This window comes from Sesamum indicum, linkage group LG3, assembly GCF_026168435.1.
Source record: "Sesamum indicum cultivar Baizhima isolate 11 linkage group LG3, ASM2616843v1, whole genome shotgun sequence".
NCBI classification, from domain to species: domain Eukaryota; kingdom Viridiplantae; phylum Streptophyta; class Magnoliopsida; order Lamiales; family Pedaliaceae; genus Sesamum; species Sesamum indicum.
Window position 1 is genome coordinate 24,827,139 of NC_142659.1, and position 18,200 is coordinate 24,845,338.

At 34.6% G+C, this 18,200-nt stretch overlaps 1 protein-coding gene across 3 annotated transcripts; it reads right to left on the minus strand.

Moving 5' to 3' along the window:
- Positions 1-612: 612 nt before the first annotated feature.
- On the minus strand, positions 613-15,544 carry LOC105155232 (uncharacterized). 3 transcript variants are annotated; one of them, XM_088878693.1, is made up of 24 exons: positions 15,230-15,542; positions 14,664-14,724; positions 14,460-14,551; positions 14,318-14,373; positions 14,068-14,143; positions 13,790-13,856; positions 13,172-13,238; positions 12,961-13,027; positions 12,435-12,518; positions 12,322-12,363; positions 11,202-11,357; positions 8,529-8,606; positions 8,084-8,152; positions 7,945-8,010; positions 7,733-7,861; positions 7,006-7,062; positions 6,622-6,711; positions 3,716-3,781; positions 2,494-2,562; positions 2,320-2,424; positions 2,109-2,234; positions 1,575-1,633; positions 1,400-1,436; positions 613-933 (listed from the first exon to the last, which is right to left on the minus strand). In XM_088878693.1, the coding sequence occupies exons 1-24, from the start codon at positions 15,443-15,445 to the stop codon at positions 784-786; spliced, it is 2,085 nt and encodes a 694-aa protein (XP_088734819.1). In that variant the 5' UTR covers positions 15,446-15,542; the 3' UTR covers positions 613-783. The 3 variants fall into 3 exon arrangements, 2 of the variants coding, with proteins under 2 accessions (XP_088734819.1, XP_088734820.1); XM_088878694.1 differs by having other exon boundaries at positions 14,664-14,703; positions 15,230-15,541; XR_016064689.1 differs by lacking the exons at positions 613-933; positions 1,400-1,436 and having other exon boundaries at positions 2,109-2,248; positions 15,230-15,544.
- Between the last annotated feature and the right edge of the window lie 2,656 nt (positions 15,545-18,200).

The window sequence follows — 18,200 nt, forward strand, 5'->3', positions numbered from 1 at the left end:
GAATCATTGAGACAATCCACCTAAGCGCTAGATATACGAGGTTGTGGACAACTTCAATGAGTTTCATTATATCAAATGGATATTGAAAAACATATTAGTACTTATCCAAAAGAAATTAATCAATTATTTATCCAAATATATATATATATATAAATTATTTTATTTTAATAAATACAGAAAGATAAATTACTTCTAGTAATAAATTACCAAGGCAATAAGAAGCATGGAAATGGAAATTCAAACCGGGTTTCAAAAGTTTTTTTTTTGGAACAACAATCATTCATCTGTTACTGAAATTCAAGCACAAGATCATAGATAGCAATTCTGGCATCAATGTACTGATCTGCTACTGAACTGGGTGGAGAAGGGGCTGCTGGAGGGTAATCCACCAGAAGAACATTTCATATCCAAGAACGACGGTTCAAAGCGCTTTAGGCTTTATCCATAGTGCCCCTAATAATGTTTTGAACATTCAGAGGCAATCGAATAATGTAAGACATGCAGCAACGGAACAGCTAGCTATAACCACTCCTTCACGCGATTCACTTGTGAAGGTTCAATGTCAGTGAACATAAATACATCTCACAAAGGGATCAGACAGAATAAGAGAGATGATGAAAGTGAATATTACCCTGGGGAAACCGATATGATAAACCAGTCATTTAGAATGACTGCATAGGATTATGCTTGTCGATGTTTAGATTTTTTTAATTATCATGCTAATACAATTTCCTCTGAACAATAATAGTGTCTTCACAAAGATTCACATATGTACTTGGAATTTCAGTTCCTCGGGTGTTTGTGCTTGGGTTCATGATCAGAGTGAGAGTTATTACAACGCTTCACGAAGGAATCCAGTGTCCTTTGTTTCAAAGGGCTGCATCCTGATTGATCAACTGAAACTTCTAGAGAATTTTCATGTCCGTCAAGCATCTAGACATCAATGGCAAACAATCAGCTTTAATTTCATGCAAAATATAAGGAAAAGAGTCATCAATTGACCGTAAACAGCTGTAGGCAACAAACAGAATCAATAGCCCTCAGCTTGAATCTTGGATTAAATGGAAGAAAGGAAAAATGAAAGCATATAAGCTACATTATCGCGTTTCCCACTGAAATAATGTATCAATAATCAGTATTATTTCAAATACTCATGAATAAATGGATTCTTATGAGTATTTCCTTTATGTATTTCCTTTTAGAAAACTCTTCCTCCCAAGGTCCAAAAGCAGTATAACCAGTTAATAATCAATGCAGTCAAGCCAGACACTATGGCTTCCCACATCCCTTCGAATACACGGCAATAGCACGATCTGGTGACATTTTATTTAATTGAAGGGATTATAGAGCTCTAATGCAGAGCATCAGTAAGTAAATAAAGTTTTGGATGGTCAAGTACCTGTCCTAGATTTTCCAACTTGCTCTGAATGACATCCCTGAAAATGTCAGCCAAGTTACTCACTGCTTTCTCAAATTGATATAGTAGTTTAGCTATAAATAGAATTGGAACTAAAAAGAAAAGTCATACAACTAAAAATCACATCTGTAAGAATGAGAGGAACATAAAGAAGTACCATATTATATCGTCCACTGTGTCGTTTGCCAGCAGATAATATATATTGACCGATGAAACCTGAAAAAGAAGCACCACTTCTCATCCGGAGCATAAATTTATACCAAAAGAAAAAAATACAGTTCAAACATCACAAATTCTGAAAATGCAGAGAGTGACAGCTCAATTTGTTGAAAAACATGTGAAGACTGCGAAAAATATTGGACCTTTGACTATGCAAACTATCAAACCATAGATTCTATGTGATCACTTAATTAAGCTTAATCATAAAATAGATTTCAGAATGTGTGAATCAGTTTTAAAGACACCATGACAAAACCAAAATATTCGTGTTAAAGCTTAAACCATTGAGATAACCAGAATTATCTTCCAACAATTTAAGTATATTTAACAACCAAAATCTGTAATCCAAAGTCCAAGGTATCTTGAAGTGATTAATGTTACAGGGCTGTCTTCTGCCTCGTAACCAACATCTTTTGAGTTAGTGTCTAAAGATACATGTACCAGATCTTCCCATATGAGCCAATAATGTTACCTGACCAATCCTATGAGCACGATCTTCCGCTTGAATGATGTCTCCCGGAGTCCACGATAACTCTGCGAATATAACTGTGCTCGCTGCTGTCAATGTCAAGCCAACACCTCCAGCTTTGATGGACAACTAGACATCCATAACTAAAAAGTAATGTCATGGAAAGCATAGCAAAACAACAATATAACACATTATAAATTAACATAAGCATTACCACTGCAGCCTTCACTGAATCTTTCTCCTGAAATTCCGTCACTAAAGCTTGCCTTGATGCTGCTGGCGTGCTGCCATCAATCCTTATGCATCCAACTTTTTTCTTCTGAAAATATGACCGTGAATAACGCATAAGTATTTATATAACATAAAAGATGGAAAGCAAGGGTCTTACCAGAAGAAACTTGTGTATTGAGTCAATCATAGGTTGATGATGCGCAAATATTAGAAACTTGCAGCCTGCCTGTGCAACTTATTAGGCGCAATGAGAATATACACATGAAAGCAACATAATGGAAATGACAAAAACCTGGAAAGCAATTATGTATAGAAACTAAACAAGCATCAATTAGATGACAAGGAGCTTGATTCGGAATACATTCTAAATGAACTTCTAGAAATGGAAGCCCATTTGGGAAATCTTTTCCATGTTCAGTTGTTAATATTAAATGAACCTTCTATACGTCACACCTCTAAAAGTCTATTTGCAAGAAGTGAGAATTGGCTTTCCAAAATGCATTTCCCTTACCTTTATCCTGGAGATTACTAAAAGTTGGCATTTTCAATCTTATCCTCATTGTTACTTGATTTACCAGTATACCCTCATCATATGCATACACATATATATATATTATGTATACAAGAAAGAGGTCAACTATGTTGGCACTTCTTAAACAACCTTATTGCAAAAAGAAAAAAACGCAGGAATGTCGATGATGAAATTAAAATTCAACAATCACAAACCTAGTTTCCACCTTCTCAACAGAACGGTAACTTATTAAAATACAAAATAGTAGAACACCCAAAATTAGTCTGATGGAATCCATCACGTAAAAGCACTCAATCCAAATATTATTCCATATCTAAAATGGGTATAATACTAGATAAATCTGTCTGTCCAGCAGGGACTAATATGTTCTCATGTCTACATCTAGGGCATGCATATAGTGTCTGCCGATACCAGACGCCAATTTAAAACTTTTGATGATAACTTGGTAACCTGTTGAGAATCATGTATTGGTTCACCAAATGATTGTAAATGATTCTCAACTCATTATTCTCAATAAAACGAATAACCATGTCATAAGCCTAAAGTCAGCTTCCAGAATAACTGCTATAAAATATAAGCAAAAGAATCTGTGCCACAGGCATAGACATCTCATAAACCTAGTCAGCTTCCTGAACAACTATGATAACTGTTAGTCTTAACGAAACTTTGGACAAGAAAACTTCGGTTCAGAACAATATGGTGATTTCCCCCCATGTTGAGAAGTGTTGATAATAGAAGATTAACTCAATCTAATTAATAGATGAGCTTCTTCATTCAAGTTTGACATCAAGCATTCTCAGCAAGAGATGAGAAAATATATGAGAAGACGACATTGAAAATATTATACCTCAATTATGGTCCCCAGATAGTCCAGAACAGCTGGAATCTTTGCTTCAGCAGAATCAGTATAAATCTGGAGCATATGGAATGAAATGAATTAAAAGATAACTGTGAATGGAATAAATATTTCCGCTAAAGCAAAGAAAAAAGTGGATCAGAATTAATCAATCAGGAAAATATGAATGTACAATATTATGCAAACTTGAATGGTTGATATCAATAAAATTTTGAAGAAGAGTTTTTCAGCTTGAACTTGCAATCAATTAGTTATAGTCATAGCTTATCAGAAAAGATCAAGAGTATGACATTGAACAAATCCAAAGTTCTAAACAAGACTCCAATTGAAAATCCACAGATTCTCCTCTGTAGAAAGAGAATACAAAACAAAACAAAAGAAACAGAAACAAAAAATCAGGCAAATTTGAATGATAAATATCAATTTCTGAAGAATTATTCAGCTTGAACTTGCAACGAAGTTACACTTACAGCTTTATAGAAAAGATAACAAATACGAGAATGAAAAAACTTAAAATTTTACACAGATTTTGAAAATCCACATATTTCCTCTGTAAAAGATAATTGAGAGCGATTAATCTACGTTCTAATGGCGGCCTCAATGCAGTTTCTCAACTTCATTTCCTGAATACAACAAATCAATCAGGCAAACTTGGCTGGTGGATATTAATGAGACTTGGAGAAGAATTATTCAGATTGCATTTGCAACCAAGAAGTTATAGTTGCAGATTAAGTTAAAAAAGGATCACAGATATGAGACTGAACAAACTTAAAAGTTCAAAACAAGATTTCACAAGAAAATTGACAGATTCTCTTGTGTACAAAGACAACAAAGAGTGGTTCATCTATGTTCAAGAGAACTCTCCATGTAGTTTCTCAAGTTCATTACAACTCCTAGAAAGAGAAGAAAAGAGAACAACAACAACAATATCATTTCTTTATTAGCTAAAAATATGAAAGGCTTTGTTGAGGTTCTCTCAATCATGCGGAACATCATAGGGACTTTACAAGTGGGAATACTATGATGTTAGTGTTAGGAATGAGATCAGTAAAAATCATTTAAGCTTTTGCTTGAGTTTAACAAATTTAGTGTTGTCAGCATAAGTTTTCGATATCAACAATACTGCTTGTTTTATATATATGAATAGGCGAAGGGGAACAGAGCAGAGGCCAGCTAGCATTAGGAGTTGCTTCGTGATTGAAGACAAGAGGGTGAAACACAAACGAGATCCAAAACTAGAAGATAAAGCCCATCATGTAACCCAGGTTTCCTTGTATGTTATGCGTGCACTCATTGTAGGTCTTACATGGAATTGCTTAGTTTATTTTAGTGTCTGATTATGCATTTTGACCAAAAAATTGCGAATGTTTTCTAAACGTTACGATACTATTTTCTGTCACTTGCAGAATGATTTTTCCTGCTCCTTGATCAATTAGTTTGCTTTTGAATGTTCTCAAGAACATAAGTCTCATCTAGGTTTGGTAGAACTTCAATAGGAACTTAAGTACGGTTCTCTCTTGTTTTAGACAAGATCATTTCAATTACGTGGTTTGTGTTTCAGGGAGTAGGAAGGAAACAAAGCTTATGCTTCTAAGGATGGTTAAGTGGTTTGGTGTTAATTATGGATGAGAGATTCAATTCTCAAGAGATTATCTTTGATGTAATTTCAAATTATAACAAATTACAATCCATGATATCTACAGTTAAAATTTACTGTATGCACAGTACAAAGAATGACCATTCCTGAAAAGCAAACTCATAATCTTTCATTTCCTCTTCTTGTTTGTTAGGCTCATAACAAGCAAACTAAAGATTCCTAATTTCTCTACCAGCAGGTATAATCCTACACTCCTCACCCTAAATAAGATGGAATCAGCAGGTATAAAACAAAAAACCGATATGTCCGTACCCCTCCAAATAGAAATGCTTTCCCTGTTAGATAAATGAATTTCATTGAATATGATATGTGCAAATTACATTCTAAAAAATTTCAGTTCGAAAATTAAATTTTGCATTAAATAAGCATATATAAAGCTACATGAAATTCTAATACCAAAATCGGAGTTATGGATGACACAAATATATAATATTTTTATACTACTTATATGCTGAAAGCTAGATCTGTTTATATAAAATATTAAAACTGTACAAACGACATTACACATATGAATACATTGAGGATTTTATACACAAACATGCCCGAAATTATTATACATTCAATAATACATTAAACAAAACTTACACTATATGATTTATGCAGAAGTTATACCATACATCTATGTTTGTGCCTGCTTTTGTGTTTGTATTCTAAGGTCTTATTGCCCATGGTTACAAGAGTGAAGACCATTAGATTTCCTCTGTATCTAGTATCACTTGACTAAACCCAACAAAAGAACGGGAAAAACATTCCATTCCAGACAAATTTCAAATATGTAGCCAAACAATGGGCCAAAAAGACTACTTCACATACCAAACAAGAACCTAATTGTTAATCTAGTTTTCGCTGCTTTTAAAATAGATGCTTTATAACATTGTTAAGACTGGATTGCCTAGAGCCATCATAATACTTTGAGATTCTATGAGTTTAATAGGTCAGCTTTCCCGGCTGACGTTTGCCAAAGCACGTAGCAAAGGTTGGTATCAAGGCAACCGGGCAGGGAAAAATATATTTCTCATATTTCTATCTCTAGATTAAATCAGCAGGTATATACAATTAGCAGAAATTATTCTTTACCTGATAAATAAAATTATAAAACTATTAACAATTGAACTTTTAAGACAGGAGAAACAGTTCAGCAAGTTCAAATTTAATATGAGGGGCATAAAATTGTCGTACCATTTAAAAGTAAGAAATCAAGAAACAAAAGAACTCATGTGAGCTTCTTTGGCAGGCCTACCTTATTGATAAGATTTTTCTCTGTGAACTTGAGTGACTCAGCTTCTTCTCTGGACTGGCATGATTTGATTTTTAATTTTACCACCTCCAACTGTAGGAAAAGAATCACTAGTAGGATTATTCCATTGATTTAAAGTATTTCAGAAACCAGTCCACATCTTTAAGAATACTGTACAGAGTAAGCATCTAAGAAATGTTATTCAAGATGAAGAGCTAGTCATTTTCTTGAAAAGTACATAGAGCAGGTTAAATGAAGATAAGTTACAGTCCAGATGGTTCAATAATAGAACAGAACATAGCAGGACGACAATGAACCATAACATCGTATTATAGAAGAAATGTTGTGCTCATCAAGAAACCCAAAAGCACATGAAATTCTCATCACCTCACAGAATAGTGCATTTATCTGTCTCATATCGTCCTGCCCCAGTTCCAAGAAAACCTGTTAAGTAAGAAGTAAAACAGAGCAAATGAGTAAGTTTAGTCACTCAGAGCTCCAACTATCCCAGGAGTTTATAACATAATTAAAAGAGGAATAGAGGAGTTATGCAACTTCAAGCAAGTTTAATACTCAAAACCACCATGTATTACAAGATAGAAGAGAATTTCATTGCTCACTCTCATATAGCAGCTGGTATACTAAGTTATGAGTGAAAGTTTTGAATCTTTTGACTCAACTGAACAACCAAACTTTCGTTTGGGATACTGCAGTTGGCTTCAAGACTGGAGTTCTAGATTCAAGGATTTGAGATCTTGGATTTAGAAGCAATAAGTTTATCAATCAATTGACAGAACAACGAATGAAAATACCAAGCACTGATGGATGAAGAAAAGGGAAAATACTGAAGAGGAATTCAAGTGAACTACAAAGATTTTCAGATATCAACTGAAATGTACAAGACCTATATAACACAAACTATCAATTTAGTGGACAAAGGTTTGGGACCAATAAAAGATAAACAATCCAGTTAAAGCAATGCATTCGAGATGATAGATTCTTTTTTCTTTTTACATCCTTCAAAGTAAAGGCCAAAACATTTAATTGTGGTATTATAGAAATCATGGATGGAAAAACTATTGAACAAATATCACTTAGCAATCAAGTTACATACCTGTTGCCTGCGCTTCACAGGAAGCTGAGAAAGAACATCTTTCTTGAGTCTTCGAATCATTAAGGTCGCTTTCATCAAATTATGCAGCTCTTCATGATTACTTGCACCTTGATAGACTCCAAATATACCCTGAGAAACACAATATTAAGTTTATTAGGTCTGTCATACTTAGAAAAGGATATAATAGATACGTCAGAGGAACTTTCACTTACACCCTTGCAATAACGACTACCATATTCATGAACGTTCTTATACACCTCCGGATACAAGGCTTGCAACTGCAAGCAGATACCAACTGTCAATTTGAAGCATAAGCCGGGAGTTTAACTCTGAAAATGATGCTTAACATACCTGCTTGAATAGTTCAATTGGTCGTGACAATGCAGGAGTTCCACTGAGCAAGATCGCGTATTGAGCTTTCTATAGATCATCAGCATATTGACATGAAAATTGAGGAAGAGGTGAGTGGAGAGAGAGAGAGAGATATCAATTATTTCATAACAAAGGCAGTACTGCAAACATGAATCTTAAAGACAAAACGGGGAATACAGGAGGAAAGAAAAGCTTACCAACATAACAAAGAAACATATATAAACTTGTCTCTCGAACCTCACTTTCTTTTCAGTATTATTTTTTATTTCTCAGAGAGATTGAATAAACAACCTGAGCATTTTGGTGATAAGCAGGACAAATCCTTAAATAGTATATAGAACCACTCCTGCTTGATATTATTCATATGTATATTCTATCAAGGATGCAAGTCGCAAGATATCCACGTAAAAGAGGAAAGAGCAACCTGCAATATGGGAAGGGAGGCACTTGTTCGTTTTGCTTGAGCATTCTTCAGGAAATGCGATTCATCTGCAATCACAACCTGAATGGCCAAATCATAATTTGTCAAATAAAAAACCTGTTAATGGTAATTCTTAGAAGATTTATACAATTCATCAAGCATGATGCAATCACTATAAAAGGCTGCCGTAACAAATAAAAAATATACATATAGTATATACACATATATATTTGTGTGTGTTGAAAATCTGTTGATTATAGTGTGTAGTTTTTATGGTTTATCTTCTTAGATTAGTTGATTCGTGATTTATGGGGATCTCATCCCAAATTTCTTGGGATTGATTTAGAGGTCAAACTTCCCAAATTAGGCACACAGTTGTTCGCTCATTAAGATACGGTGCGCAATTCTCAAAGTAAGCAGTTTGTACAAATGAGCAGAAGTGAGGTTGTCATGCATCTACGAAAAGCCATCAGCTGGTAGTTTATGCTATCCAAAGGCAAAAATGAGAGAAATGGCCAAAAAACATACTCAAATCTTTCTCAAATTTATTACATCTATGTCCTACTCAAGATGTCCCAAAAGTATGACTCTTTTTCTTGAAAAATAAACCTTCTTCCTAATTTTACTCTCTCCCTCAAAATAAATAATGCGACACAAGTCTTGACCACTAGTTCTGAAGGTGAAATTGAAAAGATACCCAAAAGTTCAACTTTTCAACTCTCGTCTAAAATTATTTGTTGAATCAAGCAGGATAAGTAATATTGGCATGGAATCTAACCAGCAATTCTAGATACAGTAAGCTAAAGGAATTTCAAATCTTTATAAGACTGGGAACCAATAGAGCTGGTTCAAAAGAGCTTGAAACCGGCTTCAGTAGTGTTTGAATTCAACTTTGAAATCTCAACTCCAGCAAAGCTGGAAGGCAATTCTTTGCGCTAGTTTTCAGCCTTTTATCTATTCATTCAAATGCTTGTACGTACTTAAGTAATTTTGTATCCGAATCATATATCGACATGTATATATCCTTTTGTCAGATTATAGTCTATTTAGAACCCTAGCTGGACATATAATTTATTAATTTTTAGTGCCATTTCTTCTGTTTAATTGTAGTTTCACACCTCCATTCAACTCGACCCCTCATTCACCAGAATCATCATCAGTAATTCAGAAGAAGAAAAGGAATAGAAAAGAAAGGTTTTCTGGAATGCTGATGAAGAAACCCATGAGACTCCATTCAAAGAGCTACCAAGGGCTCTTCATGTTGTCATGGCTGGAACCTTCCCTTTTACCTTGCTCTTTGCTTTGCAGGCAAGGGGAACCACCACTGAAACTTAAATAGTGCCAAAGAGAAAGAAGGGTTTCTTCTCTCTTGGTATACAAACTGACAATTCTGTTTTTCAGGAAGATTAACATTGATGCAATTCCGGCATAAACTACTTAGCCAATTCATCGGACAATGTGGAGATCGTCCAAGGTACGTATAGAATTTAAACTGCAGAATATATTTTTGCTACAAATGGAGAAAGTCCCTCAGTAGAAACTGTTTTCTACTGGTCAATTGATCAATAGGGCTTTAGTTTAATTGCAGTACGACAAGCTGAGTTCAAGCTCGAACTCCGGCTCAAGCCTAGCTCAATCTCGAAATAGTTGGTTTGTCAAGCTTCAATTAAGCTCGTACTAGATCTTGAACATTTAGGCTTCACCCAGCTGGTTGCGCAGCCAACATTTTTCACATGCATGCTCGTAAGACGCTCAAAGGCAACAAAGTAACAAGTAAGAACTCAAGCAAAGTTATTCTCTTATTCATAATGTTGCATTCCATGCTCGCCCTAAATAAAAGGGACCACATCCCCACAGGATGATTGAAAGACCAATCTCAGGAATAGTATACTAGCAACTTAGCATTGTTGGCAGATGGCAAACAACAAGAAAATAAAACACCAGATTGGAACTCATCTGCTTAAGAGTTTACCGACTGAAGCTTCTTTATTAACCAATAAGAGTGAAATTAAGCAATTTCATGATGCGTGGACCAGTCCAAGGATGTTAACTGTCTAACAGAGCAGGGATTTCTAATACAAAGGACATGTCGTATTTCTATTGCATAAGCATCTTGGCTTTGTTAACTGTGAAGCACAGAGTGAAAATAATAAAGGTAAATTTAAAAAAGTCGGTATCATAAAATTAATTTTTCCATAAAAAAAACTGGGCAAATGATTCCTATGGACAAAAAATCATCAAATTTCACCAGGACCTTTGATACAGAATTATGCACAGAGAAATAAACACCAAAACACTCCATCCTTTTTAGTGAATTTTGAAAATGCATAAAAGAAGTAATAAAATGTAAGTAAGAGTTTTAGAACACGCATCAATATATGTTCACTTCATGGATACAAATGATATAACTTCCAGAGGGTCAATAGGCATAATAGTCATGGTATACATGTCCAGCCTAGGAAAAATTTCCTTAGCATAACTCTAAAACCAAAGAATGAAATACTGCAACTCCGCATATCATCCTTGTCAAATCCATTAGAATTTCACAGCAAAAGCATGAATCCAAGAGTCTATCATTTGAAAGTTCAAACAAGGAATGTCTATAATTTTAAGCTACAGAAAAAGCAAATCTCGCACCAGTACACTACAATACAATACATCATTTCGAGCAATTACCTTAAAATCTGAAGCCAAAAGCATATCCTGCAACTTAGGTACAGTATCATAGGATATGATGTTGAATACACCATCAAGATTGATAGGCCTCCTGGTGTTTGAGGGCACAATATTAAATCCAACTCTGTTTGAACCACTCCACTGAGACAAAACCACCTGTTTATGACTTGCTTAGATTCTGATTTATTGTTGCAAACAGCCTCCTATGTACAAATATGTAGTATCAAGATCATGATTCTGATGGATTTTCCACAGCACATGATCATTTAATTAACAGTGCAACTACTCATGGGAGAACTTGCTTAGATGCTAGGAACAAAGCAACTTTAACCAGTAATTCACTTTAGCTGTATCAGGCATCATGGACACTCATTTACAAGGTATACAAGAAATAATATCCTTGAGAAATATTGTAACTCATATTTGCATTATCATGCATCGGAATGGACTACAATTCCTTATTCTCATAATGTACCAACATCAATTCGGCCAACAAGCTTAGTTATCGCAGTACATATATTTGGCGAAGCATTTGCAGTAACATGAAGCAGAGAACATGCAAATTACCAATGAAAGAATTGTGTGTTGGACACAAATAAACAAGGACCATCAGGAACTGATGTAAATAGAAAGAGAAGCTTTCTCATTAATTATTATAAAATTTTTCCAGAAAGTGAGTCATCTTTATGTACTCATACACTAAACATAAATGTGGAGGGATCTCAAGGGATACCCGCACTTTCCATAGAATGCCTCCAGCATAAAAGGTAGGCATCCCATAATATGGAACTAGACAAGAATAGAAAAATACGTTGTTTTTGTAGATTAACTTTACCTTTGATGCAAAATTGAAAAGATAAATGACCTGCCCTTTCATGTGACTCATACTCCTATTGTTTTGATGTGGTTTTCATTCTATCATCATATTTTCTTATAAAATTTGTCCCTACATCTCTCTTCTATCAAGACAAAACAAAGTCAAAGACATACAAGAATAATATATATATATATATCAGGGAAATTTATAAATCTACTTGAGGAAGGTCCAATCAGCAAAAATCAAGCCTTATCATGCATTGTAATCAAAAGAAATGACCAAACATCAGAATCAGAAATATACCAATATATGTGACGGTGCAATATCCAGCCACTGTTGGATCATCTGCAAAAAAGCAGCAGAGAATAAGTGCAATGAATAATAAATCTAAGCAAAGATGTTTGGCATTTACTTACAGAAGCCCATTGCAGCCGTAGGGAAGATGGGGTCAGAATGAGAACAGGCCATGCCTCACGAATGCAAGAGGTTACCGCAATCGCCTGTAGAATGTGCTAACATTTCTTTCATTTGTCCAGATTAAAAAGTGGGTTGACAAATTTCCGATCACTTGTCAAACATACAACTTGATGATGAAAAGAGGGAGGAAATTGGATCTACAGGGACAAACTAATTGAGGAACCATCCTTTTAAGTCCAATACACAGAGGGGAGGGCTTTCCAGAGAAATTTTTCCAAGACAAAAAACTGATAGCCAGTGCAGATTGTAAATTCCCGAGATGATGTCAAATTTTCATTTGTTCAGCTTTTAACCTTAAAAACTTAAAATCATCTTTCAACATTTATTATACTCTGTTCCAATTTGCAAATTAGTTTGGGCACAGAATGAAATAATGTTATGAAAGAGTATTATTTTGGCAAAAACGTCCCAGTTGAAGAGAATGATACAAGCGAGAAACCAGAATCTTAGTCAAAGACTCAACACCTGAAGAGTCTTTCCGAGCCCCATTTCATCAGCCAGCAGGACCCGCCCTCCATGCTGCAATACAAATCTAAAAGGGCAGAATCATCAGTACTCAAATGTCAATTTGAGCAGAACAGATCAATAGATGTTGAGGTCACCAAAATTTAACATGTGAAACTTGGATCTTACTAAATGAAAGAACAAAGTATTTTGCAGAACTAGTCTTACATACCTGACACCATCACGCTGAAAAGGCAAGAGCTTTGCTTCAATATAACCGGGGATCTTTTCATATCGGTCTGTTGAGAACATGAAATTGAGAAACTTATTATTTGGGCAGCGTAATACACAAAAATCCTGGCCCTGACCAAATTATAAAACATAGAAGTTCATGAAAGGGGAAAGAAATTATATGTGCACTCCACTGTATTTTGAAAAGTATTCTGTGAAAAATTTGGATGATAAAAGAACATGTAGTCCCATTTTCCCCTTAGAATCATGTTCTCTTACTTTTCCAAAATAGCAACGGTTAAATTTTGAAATACAAACTACATTGTCCATATACACCAACTTCAAGAAACATTTATACCATTCTACAGTGTACAACTAAAACACTTAATTCAATCTTCACATTCTATTCTCCTCCAAGACCCATCAGTAAGTTCCCTAACTTTGCCCTTCTGGCATATGCAAGATAGGTTTTCCCACAGTACTTAAAAGTGCCGTAGTAGACAATTTTATAAATGTTTGGCTCAGGCATCCATCAGAAAAGACTATATTTATTTGGATCTAATTGATGAAAGGCATCCCTGCTCAGGTTGCTAAACACAAAGGAAAGAATCAACTTTACCTTGAAGATCTGGAAGCACAGTGGCAGCAGCAATAGCACGCCTAACCAAAGGATCCAAGTTCTCTATCTGGAAAAATAACAGCTAATATTATCAAATTAACCATCACTTCTATCAGTCACATGTATGATCATACTCCAAGAGTGGTTTTCGCTGACTATTTCTATTATGATAAATAATCTTCACATAGAGAAGGATATGGACAATAACACCTATTCGAACCCTACATGTACACATGAAAGTACAACAAATCAAAGATTCCCAGAACAGTAAGTATCACCTCAACATTAGAGCCAGGGAAATCCCGAAGAACACATTCTGCTGTTGATAATGATGACAAAGGAAACATCCACAATCTGCAAAAGATAAAACAAAAATAGTTATCAACAAAATCCAAGTAGAAAACAGACAAAAAGGTTAAAATGATCATAAAGAGAGCAATTTCCTTGTTTGGACCCCTTACAGTAGAGACTAAGAATTTATTGATACTACATTAAACTAGGGAGAAGTCCACAAAAAGAGAAACAGACCTTTCTTTTGCATTCCAACTGGCTCTTGGAATATTGTGGAAGGCTCCTATGAGTACCTATTGGCAGATAAAAGAATGATGGTAACAGGAAAATTAATATTTATGTCTACTAAACCAAACAAGTCAGACAGGCAAAGGCACACCTTGTCATAAGGAAATTTTGCTGCAATGTTTCCACTGGCATGTAAAAAGAATTTGACTGTGATCTTCGGATGCTGTTGCTTCGAAGAATCATCTGCACTTAGGAGTAAGTTATCCCACAGAATGCAGGAATAGGCAAAAGTAAGAATATGGGCAATCAGAAATATGAACACAGTTTACATGAAGTAAAAACAAAAGGAACTCACCAACTATCTTTGGCACGAGTTTTGAAGGTAATACTGTTGCCTGCAGTGAGGTATTAATATGCTTCACAAATCAAGACGAAGAATGAGCAAGCTAATGGCATGAGTTACAAGGGTTTATTTTCCTTGAGAAATGCAATTTGCTTTAATGCATGCGGTAATTAAAGAACTTAATCCCATGATATCCAAAAATGCAAAGGAAAGAGGAGAGCCAAGAATTGTTGTAGTCTCCAAGTTTGCACCTCTGACTCTCTCAATTTTATTTCTGACAAACAAAAAACTCATTAAAAAAACAATCCACTTTCTTTGCAGCTCAAATTACTTCCTGAGTTTCAAGAAGAGAAAGCTAAAAGAATACTAAAGAGGATAGAATGGGAAGATTTCCATGAGCTTGGATAATTGCTTTCAACTTACTAAGGATATAAGCACTTTCACAACAAACGTCAAGGCCCCTTCTAAAAGCGATTACCAAATTTTATCTACTTCAAGACAACACAATCTACTTATCAGGCTACCAACATTACTAAATGGGAAACAACAGAAAAGAGATGGGTGAAAAGAAAGGAAACCTTATCACCATCCACAGGCGGATGAGAGAGACAGGTGGGCTTGGCTGGAGAACGGGAAGATGGCACAACCCCTGGCATAGAAGACACATTCGACCTACTGAAATTACTGTTACTGGTAGTGGCAGCAGCTGAAGAGGAACTGCGCTGAGCCAATTGCTTCAGAGCATCTCTTTCCAGGGAATCCAATTCCTCTGCGCTTAGATCCCAATCATCCATCTTCCTCTTGGAATTCTCACTTTTCAGCTCATGAGTTTTGTGTTAGGGAAAGTGGACCACTGTGCTCAGGGGCAGAAGTTCAAACGCAAAAAATTTGAATTATGCGTTTCTATAAGAGAAGTAGCAATGCGCATACGGCGTCGTTTGATTCTAGGGCACCATAAATTGGATTGATATCTGGGAATCAATAGAATCAGTTAAAAAGTTGGTAACAAGAGCCCACGAGACCCTGTTCGACTGGTAAGGTTGAATTTAAATCCTACGAATGAAATTTCTTTATTATTTCTTTTGAATATATAGTTGATTTGGAAATATTCAAATATTGAATCAGTATTTGAATTTAAATGTATTGAAAGTCATAATAATGAATTTTATAAAAAAAAAAAAATCGAGGCACTAGAATTTGAAGACATTTTGAGAAACAGGAATTGTGTTTGGATACATTTTTAAATTATTTTTTTCGTAGAAGTAGGGAGGAAAAACAGAAATAAGTGGTTGCGTATCGAGATAGTTGTAATATGTTTGTATTTATTTTTTGAACTAAAGTAAATATTAATTGAGATATGAGTTATATGTTTGGTGGTTGTTTTTTATTGGACAAAAATAAAAACTATTATTCGTCGTATCAGACATCATTTACTTGTATTTGTATATCCATGTTATTTATTGAGTCTGAGAACGTTAGAGTTATCGTTGATGGTTGACAAAATTATATTGACCAAAACACCGTCAAGCATATTTATTGTAGATAAATTGACCATTTATTTATTTTTTGTTAATAATACTCTATTCATGCATAATTAAAATAAATAAAAATAAAGTTAACAAAATAATAATTTTTTTCTCTTTGTTATAATTATATAAAAACAATAAAAACTCAGATTATCTACACATATTGAGTGTGACATCCCTTACTCATTATATTAATATTAGGTATTATCTTTAACAAATTAATTTATTATCGTCCATAAGATATACTCTTCTTCACATATCTCTTGTCTAAAGATTATTTATAAAAAGTTTAACTCATTTGTGTTTTCTTTAAGTGAAATTCAGACCATAAGAATGTTTGAAATGATTCACATAGACATTTGGGGGCTTTATAAGTGACCCTTAACTATAGATCGTCACTTTATGCTCACTATTGTAAATAATTTCACACGAACTCCTTGGACATATCTCATGCAACACGAGTTTCGCTGCATAACTCGCCTTAAGAATTTCTGCAAGATGGTTTCAACTCAGTTTAATATTAATGTGACGAGAATAAGATTTGATAATGGTAGTGAGTTTCTTAGTATGGAATGTCAAGATTTGTTTGCTACTTTGGTGATTACTTATCAACGGTCTGCACATACACACCACAACAAAATGGTGTAGTAGAAATAAAATACAAAGACTTGTTTCAAGTAGCAATGGCAAATATGTTTTAAGTAATCTACCAAGGAAGTTTTGGGGGGATGCACTACTCATCCCACGCATATCACAGATAGGTTTCTCATCTGTGCTAAATTGGAAAACTCCTTATGAATTGCTTTATGAAAAACCTCATTTGTATGATAATTTGAGTGTGTTCGGATGCCTATGATTTGCGGCTAATGTCTTGCCTACCAAGGATAATTTGATACTGGAACTTCTAAGTGTGTATTCATTGGCTATAATCAAGGACAAAAAGGTTCTAAGTTCTATGATATAGCTAATCATAATATATTTGTGTCAAGGGATGTAATATTCTACGAATATGTTTTTCCTTTTGGATCTCACACTCCACATTTACTTGATATTCCCTTACCAATTGTTCCTTTCGACAACATTGAATCCATTGACCATTTAAGCTTTGATTCCATGTAGATGCCTACTGTTGAACCTGTTGCTAGTAGTGATTCTGACATTTCACCTCTAGTGGCTATGTCATATTATGCAGCATACAGTAAAAATAAAAATAATGCAATATTTTCGGTATTTGACAAGTTTGATCTAAAGATGTTTCTCTATATTTTCTTCATTTTCTATCTTCTTAATACAAGACAACCCACAAAACCTCTTCAGCAGAAGGAGGAAGAGGAAGGGGAAGGTAGACCAATCCGTCCAAAGATTTTTAGGGAGGCTAACCTCTCAAAATCCTTGCCGGTCGTTTTCGAATTTGAGGGGGTCTATTTGCAGCAACCATCAATTTGAGTCCTATGGAGTTACAGTTCTCCACCCAGTAAGGGACTATGACTATAAAAGCAAGTCTCTTCTCCCCAATTAAAACATACAATTTTAGCACTAGCATTCCGATGAAAGCACGATATTCTCATGTTCCATTGTCATTCATCGTAGCTCTAGTTATTTTCATCTTTTTACAATTGCTTACTGATTTGAGCATTAGAGTGCGGATGTATTTTTTATAGGCCCTCTTTCTATCGCTTGCAGGAAACTTGGCCAAAATGACTCAAGTCCAAGACCTATTGAACAAGCAACCTTTTGCTCGCATCAATTATGATATCAAATACTATTATGATTTTTTAGCATTTAAGAATTACTTTATGAGAATATTGTACCTAATTTTTTATTTATCAAAATCTCGGTTTAACTTCATTCGAGTTGATTTTACAGCATGAACATCGTAAGAAGCAATAATTTACTACTTACTAGAAATTAGAAGTATGTTACGCTCTTTTTTAAGCCACATGAAAGTATATTTATTTAAAAATATGTATATATTTCTATATAGTTTTAAAAAAAATTAAAAAAAATACTTGTATTATCATAA

What these genes read in the sequence shown, in the direction of transcription:
- LOC105155232 (XM_088878693.1), bottom strand. Translation starts at nt 15,445, where the DNA reads ATGGATGATTGGGATCTAAGCGCAGAGGAATTGGATTCCCTGGAAAGA. An exon ending in GTAGTCGTTATTGCAAGGGT is followed by an intron (nt 7,862 to 7,944) that starts GTAAGTGAAAGT and finishes TGTGTTTCTCAG; the next exon opens with GGTATATTTGGAGTCTATCA. An exon ending in ATTCAGTGAAGGCTGCAGTG is followed by an intron (nt 2,235 to 2,319) that starts GTAATGCTTATG and finishes ATGGATGTCTAG; the next exon opens with TTGTCCATCAAAGCTGGAGG.